The following is a 14,058-nucleotide window of genomic DNA, read 5'->3' on the forward strand; positions in this document are numbered from 1 at the left end:
GTTGAACTTCAAGGTTGGATACCATAATTATAAATCACCTTGGATAGAATTTAATTGATCGATAGCTATTACTATTTTAAATAACCGTCAGTCTGACCCTAAAGACCATGAATGTATCTCCCAAGAGTTGCTGCTAAAACTTAAGAATTGAAAAATACTACATTTAATAACAAAGGGGAATTTAAAAAAAAAAAAAACCTTCCTTAGATTAGCAGCTTCATCAACATCCAGGCTAAGAAAATTATACTAAAACCAAGGGTACTTCACAGCAAGATTTATTAATACATCCAAAAGAAAGAAAGAAAAATCATTTTGTCACACTATATACAGATAATACATACAGTGTTTTATACACATATTACATCAGTTTTTACACAAGAAAAATATACATAAAAATGTAAACTTTTGTATACAAAAACCCTTAAACAAATTAAACAAGGACCAGATAACAAAAGGAGACCAATCCATTATTATTTCATCAAATTTTTAAAACAGTAATACAGTACATTCATTGAGATATATGGAAAATGTGAGCCATCTCTTCTTGTTTAAAGGGAAATTACAAACCCCAAACCCATCATCTCCCAAATGTGTTCTCTGCCAGCAACACTACCCTCTATGCCACAGACATGCCTTTCTAACCCACACAGGCCCCACCAAAACCTACCACCTCCTGTCTTCCTTCTGCTGTCTGCAGAAATGAGTGGCTCCCAGTTTTTGTGCATATGACCAAGCTTGTAGCCACACCCTTAACTCAAACACAGAGAAGATTCTTGGTTCGTAAATTCCCTTTAAGCAGCTTTTTTTGTTTTGTTTTCTACATATTTTTAATGTATGGCATATTAAACATACTTGTGTGCCAAGGTGAATGAGAACACTGAAAAAGAAGGGCTTAGAGAACTGCTAGTCCTTGCTACCGTGCAGTTACTTTGTTAGAAGAGATTTTAAAACTGTCCAACCTGTCATTCACTGGTTTCAAATCAGCCACCTCACCTTTGATTTCCCACTGCAACTTGGTTTCAACTTCGGCTTCAGTACTGTAGTTAGTGCCAAGAGGCTTTTTGTTAAAGGCTGCTTCTGATATCAAGTTCCAGCTAAGATACTCTGTAAAATCATTCCAACCCCAACCTCTTCATTTAGTCTTTCGGGGTTCCCATACTCCATTTTTACCCCCTCTAACATCTTACAGTTTAGGATTGTTCATCTACCTTCCTCTCTCTACATATTCTTGAGATGTAATCTGCTACCAACTCATCAGGAAATAAAATAATATTCAACAGCTAATTTTTTTTTCCTTTATGTTCTTGCATTCAGTGTGTCAAGCTGATCTACTAATGAAAACTACCTGAAGCTGTGGGGAATAAAAATTAAATGACAAACACATGCAACTTGGAGTTCTTCGTTTTTTGTTTTTTTTTTTAAAGAAAATGATTGGGAATACCTTTAACTAAATAAATGCAAAATGTGCTTAAGACAGCTTCCCGAGAGAGAGCTGTCTTCTTTCAAAGTTGAATTTTGAACAAGGCAGAATAACAACTAGGTGATATATTTCCCTGCAGCGAGAGAGTAGTTAACTTCCCTCCAGGCAAAATGATCTCAATGATCATCATTTATTAATGAAAGGAAGAGGCAAACTGGTGAATTAAGTTGATCTAGAAGATAGTGGATGACACACACTAATGGAAATATTAGGATTGTTTTATAACTGAAACAAACAGGCTGTGCTGTGGTACATCTCCATCTCAGAGAGGAAAAAATGCACAAAGTTCTTCAAGTGAATCTTGTCTTTCATGGGATAGATGGCATTTTTAAAAACGGTCTCCCTTTCAGTTAAACAAACATAACAATACAAGGAAAAGGAAGATAAATAAATAATGTGTGGATGTCTTTAGATGAGACTTTTAAATGTTCTTTAAATAATTTTTGATAATGTATTTTAAATCATACATACAACTGCCATTGCAGCGACAATATTCCAGTAGGGGCAGCATTTTGCTAAATGTAAAAGATTGCCATTTAAAACTCATACATATACATGTGTATATACAGTTATATCAACACTATTTATATACATATATATCTAGAGAGCAACATTTCATTGCCTTTGAATATCTATACGTCCACTCCCACATACTGTGTGAGTATTAACAAAGTGTATGTACACATGCTCCAACATGTATATATACACTTTTGTCTGTGTGTGCATAAGAGATTTAAAGGCACAATATATAGGGATACGAGTTTTTTAGAGAGCTGCAGCAAAGTTAAAACAGAATGTCACACTGTGAGATAAGTCAAAAGGAAATATGGCAGAATTAATTAAAGCAGTTTCAACATGAGTAAAGTGAGTTACAGAATTCAAGAGGCTTACATGTGATTTTGTACGCTTTCCTTTAAAATGCAAATGGTAAATTTATAATTCAATCACAAAGTAAATCAAACTATTTGCTGACAGTAAGTGTACTATCAATCAAAATACTTAAGTGTTTTTTTCAAAGTAAGTTAAATAACCAGAAATTATCTAGGTAAAACTTTCTAAATTAGTTTTGTTTGAATGTTGCCTTTTTTTTTTTTTTTCCTGTTTTTGAGACAAAGATGACTACCAATTCTCAAGAGTACTGTAGAAAATACTTCTATCTTCTGGGAAAATTCAGAAATAAATATCTTTAAAAGAAACAAGTGAGAAGCTAATGAAATATGTTTAAGTCAAATGCTTCTAGCTTGAAAGGACATAATTATAGAGGAAAAAAAATGATGTGTGATTTTGCTTTTCACTCATGAGAGATTAACTAGCAGTAGGGACGATGAAGAGAGTGGAACTGTGAGTAAAAATAGTTAGACATCATTTCTGACAGCCTTAAGTGAGACTACAATCCAAAGGACTTGCATTTTAGTATGCTCAGATGATGTACTCTAGAAGGTTACCTCCTCTGGCTTACAGAATAATCCAGAATTTTCTGTAGATGTATAATCCTGCTTAACAAAGGCTGTTACCTATTATACACACACTTTTTTTTTTAGGGAAATATATGTATATAGCTTTATCTATACACACACATATACATACGTGTATATATAGATTTATACAAATGTATAAATAAACATAATACTTTTCAGTCTTTCCATTGACAAGGCAAGTTCACATTCAGCAAAGTGCCACCACATCCCATATACACATCTCTGTACAGATATACACAAAAGGGTCTGTCTTTACCCTTCAATCAGGGGGAATTTATTCTAGCAAATTCCATTAACCAGCAACTGAAGGGAGAAATGGCACCAATACAAACTCCCTTCTTTCATTTGCATGCATATGTACAAGAAATGCAGATTTTTAAAATCCAAAAGCAAAAGCGAATGGAACTGGGAGATGCTACAAAAATAACAATACAACTGTAAAAGAACAACATATAAAGCTTTCCTAGGTCTTAACTGTATCCAAGAGGAAGTCAATGAAGCTTCAAAGAGGACTACAAATGCGGATGCGGTATCAGAAGTTGTTTTGACATATCTCAAAGCACATGATTTTTTAATATTAAAAGTAAATATGACTGGAACACTTAATAACTCTAATTTTGACTATTTTATATCATCAGACACTCCAGTAAAGAGTGTGTAGCAAAATGATAACTAAAACTCAAAGGAATGTTTTTTAATTCCACACCAATCAGGTAAAAGTCAAGGGTAGCATAATTTTTCCTACAGCAAAAAGATGGGGCTCTCTAACTTCCTAATTAATGGTACAACTGAATAAATTTTTTAAAAATGCTTTGGAAATAACTGAAATCACCCCAGCTTTGAAATATGCATGGTGAAATGATCCCAACAACTCCCCTTCAAAAAAATTTTTTATAAAAGGCCTTAATTTTTAACGTCACCGTGAAAAAATGATCAATAATATTTTATTACTCAGAATATTAAGAAATCTATTATTAACATAAAAGAGGTTCAAAAGATCTCTGGTCCCATCACCCCAATAGATAAACACAGATCCTGTCTGGGTCTGTCTGTCTGTCTGTCTCTCTTGCTTTTATGTTAAAAAATGAGAGGCTGGTCTTAGAATCTGCTGTTTCTCATGTCACTTAAAAAAACATAAGTTAATCCAAAAGTTAAAATAAAACGTACATGATATCAGAGCTTGCCTTTTAACATAATATAACATAATGAAGAATTTGGTATATTTATACAACAGAGACAATGAGAAAGTTAACTCTTAACATCCTCAACTAAATAAATCATATTTCTACAATACATTCAGTTACCTTTCTCTATTTGTACATTAGCACACATTCATCTCTCTCACACACGTGCCCCAATGAATATTTTTGCATGTGTGTAAAAACATATACATGCACACAAGTAATTTAATTCTATTTTTAAGTCACAGTGGGAATTCCTTAGTGAGGAGGGATAAAAAAGTTCCTGAATAAGACACTGAGAACATCTAGACTTATTTTCTCTATTTTACTTCCCAACTTACAGAATAAACTGTAAATTAAAGAATAAATCCATAGGAAATAAAAGAGGTCTTAAAAACTTAGTTTACAAATTCCAGCTACAGTAGTTGGAGTTTTACTTGATCTATGTATTTCTATTTACCCTGTAACTAAGCTTCTAGCCATCTTAAGTGTAAACCACAGATCATTTACTAAAGAACATGATTCTCAACAGTTCTATGAACAATAATAAATGGTCTAAAGGTGTTCTACATTTTGAGGCCCCAGGATATCCTTTTTATTTTATATATCTGCAAGGTAGCAAAGGATAGCTATACACCTTGACACGGCAGAAATCCAGTGTAAAAAGGTGCTTACTAGTTTGTCAAAAGGAAAAAAAAAAGCTCATATATAATTTTTTTTTAGCTATTAAACACATAGGCAACATAATTCATTACACTCAATACAGCTTTAGTATAAAACTTATAATTTATGAGGTGATGTTAATAGCATAAATTAATATACCTTTTCTCTTAAAATCTACAATAAGTATTCTGAAAGCTCATGGGGGAAGGAAATTTTTAAATAAAAGTTTTAAAGCTGTGCATGATGGGAAAGGATTCTGTATGCTGAAGCTGAGATGAGAGCCTGAAGTAGAAAGGAAAGAAGTCCTAGGCGAGACACCGTGGGCTACTAAGCCAAAATGTTTTCTCTTTCTTGCGCTCTCTTCAATGATGAGTCACCTTTAGTTTCTTTTAAAATTGTTTTCTTATTTTTAAAAACTGCCCTAATTTCCACAAGGAATCCCTGAGACATACTCAATACTATACAGTGAAAAGAACTGCCACTGTTGAGAGGAACTGATTCAACCCTTCCAAACAGATGAAACAACGTCAGCAAGTGTCAAGCTTTTCTTCATTTCAACACTAATCCGTTGGAGCCAACTGTACCTTAACGATGCAGGTTGGAGTCATTTCTGGGCAAATCAGTCTATTCCCCAAGTAAAAGCAAAGGCGTGACATTTAGCTGCATTGGAGCCTTCTGCACTGCGTGTTGAAAACTTTTCCATGGGGAACTTTGGGTGCATATAGAGCTTACTTCAGTGGTCCCCAGCTTAAGAAAAACAAACAAACAAAAACAACAACAACAAAAAAAAAAGTGAAAGAAGAGGATTCTATTACTCTTCGGCCAAGATCAGTACAGAGTATGTGTGCACGTGCATACTTTAGTACCGGGGATGGGCAGAGGCAAGCAGGCAGAAGGGAAGAAGGAAAGCTGTGCTGCCCAATACTGCTTACTAGGTGTTCATATTTTTCTCTAATGGGACTGTGTCACACTAAGCTTTAGAACTCTGCTCTTCAAACTACCCAGACACTCCTGATATTCAGGAACCTGGAGTAAAGAAAGTCACACCAAATTTGCTCTCTGTCTGAAATGACACATCTTTTCTTAATCCTGTATCAAAGCACAGAGAGAAAAGTTAACAAAAAACAATTGGAGTGAAAAAAAGGCTTCCTAAGTTTAAACCACATTGCAGCTTTAATTAATGCTGGTTATCAAAGAGACACAACTATTCATATATGCTTATATTTTCCATTCTAACCACTGGTCAATGGAAAATGCTTAGCAGATTATCAATACATGTTCTTCACAGGTATTTAAAATTTTACTTTAATTTACGAAATATGATTTTGGCTCACTCTATGATATAGGAAAGCTTATAAAGACCAAGATATTAAGAAATCATCAAATTGTTTCACTTTTGTATAGAACATTAGTGAAGATTCAGTCATTTTCAATTTATTGAGGGGGAAAATTAAAAAAAAATTTAATTGTAGACGGACACGATATTTTCCTATTTGTTATTCTTTATAATTTATTTATTTTTATGTGGTGCTGAGGACAGAACCCAGTGCCTCATACTTGCAAGGTAAACACTCTACCACTGAGCTACAACCCCAGTCCTAGATGTTTATTCTTGAATTAATATATACACATGTGTATATCTGCATACACCATGTGTATATATATGTATACACATACATATGGGCATATATGTATATATCCCCCTAGAAATATACTTTCTGTCAGAAAAAAAATCTTTAGAACAATGTAGGTTTTGGTGATAAAACAGATACAAATGAAGTATGATTAAATTTTTTTCTAAGAAATCCTCTAAATTGCCTCATTAAGCTGGAGAGTTCTGTTGACCATTTAGCAGACCACTCTATTCAATCATTCTCTATATGACAGATTAAGAACAGAATTTAATAGAATTTTAAAAGAAAGGATGAAGAAACTGAAAACTAGGCACGTAAAAATTTTTAATGAATTTTAAAACGCTTAAATAATTAGTTTAGTGTTAATATCCTCATCGTTTTGAGATACCAATCCACAACATTTTGAACTAAATATTTTAAAAGAAGGAATAACCTCATACAGATATTGCTGATGAAGCTGATCAACCATCACTAGCCTCCCATGGTGTAGGGCACAGAAGGGATCCCAGGCAGGATCAGCAAACCAACAGAAAGGGATTTAGGCATGTGTGCTCAAATTCTAATGCCAATTTATAAAAATTCCATGCTATAGGTCAATGGAAATGTAACTTCTTCCATATAGGATGAACCTGGGATGGACAGGGGCACCTGTGTGTAGCTTGGACACAGTTTCCTTCCTGATACAAGAACTGCCTTTGCCACTGTGGATTGTAATCATGTTTTGAGGACAAGCCCTGATAAGGAAAAGTTTTAGTGTTAGTCAAGAAAATGGTGATCTCTAACTTCAGCTGAGAGACTGGGCTTCTTTAAGAAATAAATCTTATAAATAGTATTTGGCAAAGATAAAGTATTAGCTTTCTTTAATCTCAAGCCACTAAAACAATAACACCAATTTTAATGAAAATAAAATAAAGTCACTTTCCAACTTTATCTCCATACCTACCTATTTGCTTCTCATTACATTATAATCTTCTCATAGAGGGACACTAGACACAGCACACACTGCCTGCCAACATGAAATTGCTCGGGAAGTCATTTATAAAGTAGGCATATTACACACGGTAGGTTTACTAGAGAAAATAATCCTTTGCTGTGTAAGCTATGTGACAATAATTAGTAAAATTTTCCATTGCATAGTCTGTCACTTGGTGGGTGAAGTATAATTGCTATTCACTGTCCTGAATTGTTGACTAGCTACATAACCTATGGAGATATGAACATTGCTAAGCCATTTTTACACAGGAAAAAACAACGTCTTAAGTACTTTTATTAAAATAATATTAACAGTTAAAGGAGAGAAAGCCCGTCTTTTCTTCAGATGCTATAGATCACAGTCATAAGTATCAGATCCTCAGAGCACAGAACACATCCATTAACTGCAGCAACTTTGAAAATTAAATCACAGTAACACAAGCTAACTGGCCTTTATAAATGGTCCCAAAGAACTGCAGAAACAGAGTGAATCTTCTGCCACCGTGTCTCATACGTTGAATACTAGAATAAAAGCTAGTTTCTACCTAAATAGGACCTTATATAAAACTTGTTTTTGATTCCAGTATTGCCTTATGATAACACAAATGTTATTTTAAAAGACACCAATTTTAAAAGACACTTCATTTCTTTTTTTGCATATTAATAGCAAGCCTACTAATAATAGGACTAGAACTGCTCTGAAAACTAGAACAAAACATAATGGATATCTCTGGGCTTATAGATGTTCTTCTCTCTTCACAAGAAACAGCAAAGCAAATTGCAAGCTTGGATATTTGTTTTGAAGTAGATGAAAAGAGGAAAAGTTTGTTTTTGCTAATTATTCAACCCTACACTGGTACTTTCTAAAAGTGCCCTTTCCTCAGCTATCATGGTGGGCATCTAAAGTGAATTTCCTCAATGTTTTTGGTGTGAAGCTGTAACTGGCAACATTCCTGATCATTTTCATGCCTCCCAACTAGAAAGCAGAGAAGGGCTTTTAAATGCACATAAAACAGAAAATTGCAAACAATAAAATGTGCAACTTACTGCAAACTCAGTTTTGATAACTGAAGATTTTTAAGCAGCTAATACGAGGGACAAATAGCCAGAAATAGTTCAAATTACCTACCCATGACCTGCCCTTTGCTGTCAAGAAGGGCTAATAAAAAGTCCATATGCTACTGTGCTATAACCTATAGATAGTACACAATGGAGACAAAATGAAATTGCTGGGAATTCAGTGTTACCTAGTGATGATGACAATGGGATGTGAAAATAGCACAGCAAACTAAATGATACTTGAGCAGAGGTAACTACTAATATTTCATTACAGTGCACTAAAGTAAAAAAGCTTACTGACACAGGTTCACAGGTGAGAAATATGCAAATTATGTGTTCTCACCACTCAGAATAGAAATTTATGGTGATACCAAATATAATTTTGCTTTGAGACATAACTTATAATTTAGAAATGTTTCAATCTTCAAAAAAGGCAAAGCTATTAAAAATAAATCTTCCAATCAATTAACATGATTTTTAAAAAAAAGTAAATATATTACATACATATTTTTGGCCCCCAAAGAAACTTCAATAAATACAAAATAGGGCATATGATTCCATACAGTCATGTGACATTTCCCCTCCATAATCCCAGGCACGTGGTATCTGCATAATGCTTGCTGATCACCATCATTCCTTTAAAAAGCAGAGAAAGAAAAGCTTCCAAAAGAAGGGCCTGGTTAGAACTATAATGGCATAAAGAGAATACATATAGGAAATAGGAAAATATGTCCAAACTTTTACCTACTAGAAAGGAATTAAGATCAAATATTCCCTGATAAATGAATTATTATACCACTTCACTAATAGATATGTTCTCTCTGCTCATCTTTTAAAAAATATATATGTAAATTAGGCTGGACTCAGGTATAAATAGCCAATGTATCTTAAGGGACAGTGAAATTTCTCAGCAAAATTGGAGTACAGATGCTTTAAAATCTAGCTCCACCCTTCTCTGAAGCAGAGGGCAGGAAAGGCAGGCAAGAAGAAATCTCACATATTTATTTCATAGTCACCAACTTACTAAACTATCCAACATGATTTTTTACCCTAAAATCCTGATACTTAAAAGAATTTCCCAAAACTTTTACCAAATTTACTTAAACCTAGATTAAATTATTTTAAAAGTACCAAATGCAGGTAAAATGTATGTCTGATCTCCATATTCTGCTTTGAAAGAAATTTTAAAATGTGTATCCTTCAGTTATTACACATCACTTCACAACTGGTACACTGATTCTACAAGTGTCTTCAACATTTTACAAATCTTACCAAAGAATCACTACTGTAAACATGAAAAAGTCAAAAGCAAAAGATGGATCAAGAAGTTCACAGATTTCATCTTTCAAATCTATCTGACCTATCCTGCTTTTTCACATCAAGATATTTTCTTCAATGACATCTTGCAAAAGTGTCCCATGAGTGAGGGGTTTAAAACAAGTGCAGGTCTGAAAAGGCAAAATGGCCTCAGCAACCCCACAGTCACTCCAGGCAAGTCTTGCTTGACACCCGCCCCCGCCCTGCCCCCATCACTAATGTGAATTCAGCTTTTGGTGTCTCACTTCTTTATGGGCTAACATTTAGCAGAAAAGGGTTGTGCTATTCACATGGGCAGATCACCCCCCTCCCTATTCAAGAAACTTCAGTTAACTCAGTGGGACAGAATGACCAACCTTACTAGGATGTGAGATGTACAAAGAAGAAAAAAGCCTTATACTCATTACAGGGGTTAAAAAAAAAAAAAATTAACAACCCAATGGGACGCTACTTCCTGCACTGCACAAAACACACACATGGGTGCACACACACTCACAGGTGGTCAAAAAACATTTTTTTTTTTCTTTTTAGTTAACCATGATCACAATTAGGAATGGCATCCTGGCCTCTGGGTGGTGTTTGGCAGCTGATGCTGAGTCAGAGCCTTAACCTGCCTCTATACACCACCAGTTATCTCCTACACAGGAACTCATTTAATAGGATCATTCTATCTAGAACCACCTATGTAAAAACCTGGCTATAGAATGGAAAGCACTGATCTGAATACTAGGAAATAGTAAAGGGCACTGGTAATCTGAGGTATCTTCCACTTCTAGGACTTGCTGCTAAAAACCAATCCTATCCAGTCAATGTGCTGAACCACCAAGGAAACCACAGGGGCCGAGTGGACCTGCCAGGAGGGAATGAGCACCAGTGCTTAGGAGCACATGTGAACACTGCAGCAAGGTCCACTGCCTGGCCACCTATTGAGCTGGGAAGGGGGTGCCCCTCTAATTCCCATCTGCTATTTTTAAGTCTTCTTTTGGAAAAGGGGGTAGGGGTGCTAAAGAGGAAACAAAGATAGAAAACACCGGGTTCCCCACCTTGCCTGCAAACACACAGACACGCTCAGTTAGGGGAGGGAAAGGGAGAAGATGCATTATTGGTACTTGTAGCTGTGGCACCTGTTACTGTGAAGCCTGTAGGAGGGGCTATAGAGCTGTGGCTGGGCTGCAGGTCCTTAGGAATGCCACTGTGAGAACTCAGCTGGTGGCCGAAGGCTGCGCTGAACTGAGGGAGTTGCTGCTTGGGAGAGGTGGAGGCCATTAGTTCAGCAGAAGGCCCCATGCCACTGAAGCTGGTCTGCGGTAACCCCGGAAGCACACTGGAGCTGCTGGGGGTCACGGTGGCGAAGGCAGGCTGTGTGGTCTCTGAGTTCGAAGTGGTGGGTGGCGTGGATAGGGAAGTGGAAAGAAGATGTCCATCTGCGCCGAGAAGGTTGCTAAATGGAGAGGGATCTCCAAGGTTGACAGGGAGATTACCCCAGTGAGTTCTAGGGTTTACCACTCCTCCAAGTGGCACCTCAAGTTGGGTTGGGAGCAAGTGCTGCGCCATGATGGGCATCTCTGCTGAAAAGGTAGCTGCCATATTATCACCAGAGTAAGATGTCGTGTGGGGAGAGGTGATATGGTCACTGTAGGGAGACGGCACGTGCTCACTATCATAATGGCTTCCATGGGGCGAGGAGTGTGAATGATCACTGCTGTATTGCTGTCGTGAGGTGATTAGGTCGTCTGCCTTGCTCAGCAGCTGGGCAGGATGTGGCCTCTGGGAGGCATGGCTGCCATCATGAAGTCCATGAAACTGTCCTGGGAAGGCTCTCTCCCCAAGTGCACTCTGGCTGATCAGAGTGGCAGAAGTAAGGCCAACGTTGGCTGGGGCAGAGAACTGCCCCTGGATCTGCCCTGCCAGGGGTGTAGGTGGGTTAGACAAGGTAGCAGAACGGAGCAGGTTCTCGTCCAGCTCTAGACTAGAAAAATTATCATGTACTATTCGCCCATTCAATAGCTCCCCTAGGTCCGTGTTTACTTCTCGGCTCAAGGACTGGATTCCTGAAGCTCCAGTACCTGTGGAGAACACCCCTATTCCTCTATCTGACAACTCCTGGACTGGTACACCGTCTGACTGGGTAAGTACCCCAATGGTACTCAGGCACTCGAGAGAAGTTACAGCCTGCAGGGCCCGTTCAAGCTCCTCAGCCTCTTCGGTGGTCGGGAGGAGGTCTCCATTCTTTCCTGAGTCAACAAAAGGCATTGAGAATAAGTAGGTCTCATATCTAATCTATACCACAGCATTCATACATTTAAATTATTCAAAGAAAGTCCTTCTTGAAAAGGGAAGCTTCTAAGAACTGCATTGGAAGGAAAAAGTAAACTATTAATCTGCAGGATGGGTCTGAAGGATCAGCTGCCTGAGAACTTGAATCTCGAAGGCCATCTTATCAGATGTTCAATTCTTAGGAACTCTAAGTGTTACCAATTTAAAAGTCTTATAACCATTTGGTTGTACATGTTTTTATCTAAAATTATATTTATTATATTATGATAGAAAACACAGGCTGCATAGAGCTACTGTTCCTTGCCTTGTCTATGCCCAGCTTCTTCCAGCTTGAGGGCAGACAGAAGACCAGAACACAGAAGCTCATGCATACATTTCAGCACAACACTAAGCACTCAGTTCATTTTGGGGGTGTTTACCTAATCCTTCTCCCTCATTCTTTTTCCATTTCTAATTGATTTTCATTAAATGGAAGCACATGGACACACTTTGATTTCACTATCAATTTAAAAAATCTTATTGTTAGGAACTTGATTTATCACCATGAAAATATTCAATTTTTAGTGGGGAAAAAAAATATCTTAATAGCATAAAAGTTTTCCCCTGAAAGCACTGGGGAGTTGATGGGATTAAGCAAACTTTGTTTTAGAAAAGTTCACTTTAATTGAATTACAGGGTAGGATATTAAAACTGGGAAAGTTCTAAAAGACTTCAATAAACTTGTGGTTTAAATGTCTGTGTTCAAAAAATTAAGTAAAATTACTCATTTTAAAGAAACAAAGTTATAAATCTAGCTATCAATATAAATCTACTAAACCTAAAATATGGTTAAACAAAATTACCTACTCTCCACTTCTGAAAAGGACTGAAAACTTTGGCAGTGTTATATTTTCTGTCTATAGAGTGAAAAAATATTTTACTTGAGGAAAATTTCAGACACATCTCAAAACTATTTCTCTTCTTACAAACTCATTTTTTTTAAGTCAGTTTCTTTAATTAAAACACTGACCATACCTTCAAAAAAATCAAAATCTTGCAAGTCATCAGGTAACCGTGGCAGGACGTCTGAAAAGTCCTCCTGGTTCAATTCCAAATCATGTGGAATGTCGGTGATCTCGTTGGCAATGTCATCCGGCAACTCGTCAGCACTCAGCTCGGGCGTGGATGGGCTCCTAGGAAGACAGGGCATTTGGTGCCAGCACTCCCCCTTCACCTTCATACCAATGTCAACAATTCAAGTTTACCCCACATAAGAAGATGCTAACGTCTACACTTTTTTTTAATACATATATATTCAATGCAAACATGGGAAATCCTAATATAAACTGTCTCCTTCCTTACTTTGTGAGAAGGAAATCAAAGCAGATACATTGCAAAAAGATATACCTTGCCATATACCGTCACATATTTCTTTAATCTTTACCCATAATTGAGATAAGAGAATTATTTCTAGCTATATTTTTACTTCAGATTAGTAGAATGGATCACAAGTATGTCTTAATATTTTGTAGTAGAATTTCAAATTTGGTCAGAATAATAATTTTAAAAATGAAGTAAAGCACTGGGCATGGTGACCCATACCTATAATCCTAGCCAATCATGAAGCTGAGTAAGGAGGATTGCAAGTTCAAGGTCAGCTTGGGCAACTTAGCAAGACCTATGAAAAATAAAATTTTACAAACAAGAGCTAGGGATGTAACTGCATGGTAGAGTGCCTGCCAAGCAAGCATGAGCCATTGTGTTCAACCCACAGTACCACAAAAGACAAACAGGTAAAACTGAAATGTAATAAAATGAAACAGAAGCTCTAGTTATCCTGTCAAAATGCCCAAAATTAATAATGTCATAATTCTGATGAAATATTTCTTATGTATATGGAATTTCTGTTAAAAAAAAAAAAATCTGAGTATTGGGCTGGGATGTAGCTCAGTGGCAAAGCATTTACTTCACATTCTGAGTCCTGGGTTCAATCTCCAGTTCCAAAAAAAAAAAAAGAC

The 14,058-nt window shown here is 36.4% G+C and overlaps 1 protein-coding gene across 15 annotated transcripts in view; it reads right to left on the reverse strand.

The window, feature by feature from the left end:
• Nucleotides 1-259: 259 nt before the first annotated feature.
• Ino80d (INO80 complex subunit D) overlaps nucleotides 260-14,058 on the reverse strand; it is a 65,491-nt gene continuing 51,692 nt past the window's right edge. For 14 of the 15 annotated variants that reach the window (XM_058578236.1, XM_058578228.1, XM_058578235.1 and 11 more), the window contains 2 exons: nucleotides 13,076-13,233; nucleotides 260-12,018 (listed from right to left, as the gene is read on the reverse strand). In XM_058578236.1, coding sequence (XP_058434219.1) covers nucleotides 10,853-12,018; nucleotides 13,076-13,233 — 1,324 coding nt within the window. In that variant the 3' untranslated portion in view covers nucleotides 260-10,852. The remainder of the gene's footprint in view (nucleotides 12,019-13,075; nucleotides 13,234-14,058) is intronic. The other variant, XM_046462945.2, reaches the window with a different exon arrangement.

Source organism: Marmota monax, unplaced genomic scaffold, assembly GCF_021218885.2.
Source record: "Marmota monax isolate L192 unplaced genomic scaffold, Marmota_monax_Labrador192_F-V1.1 WCK01_AAM20220418_F8-fsc00095, whole genome shotgun sequence".
Taxonomy (NCBI): domain Eukaryota; kingdom Metazoa; phylum Chordata; class Mammalia; order Rodentia; family Sciuridae; genus Marmota; species Marmota monax.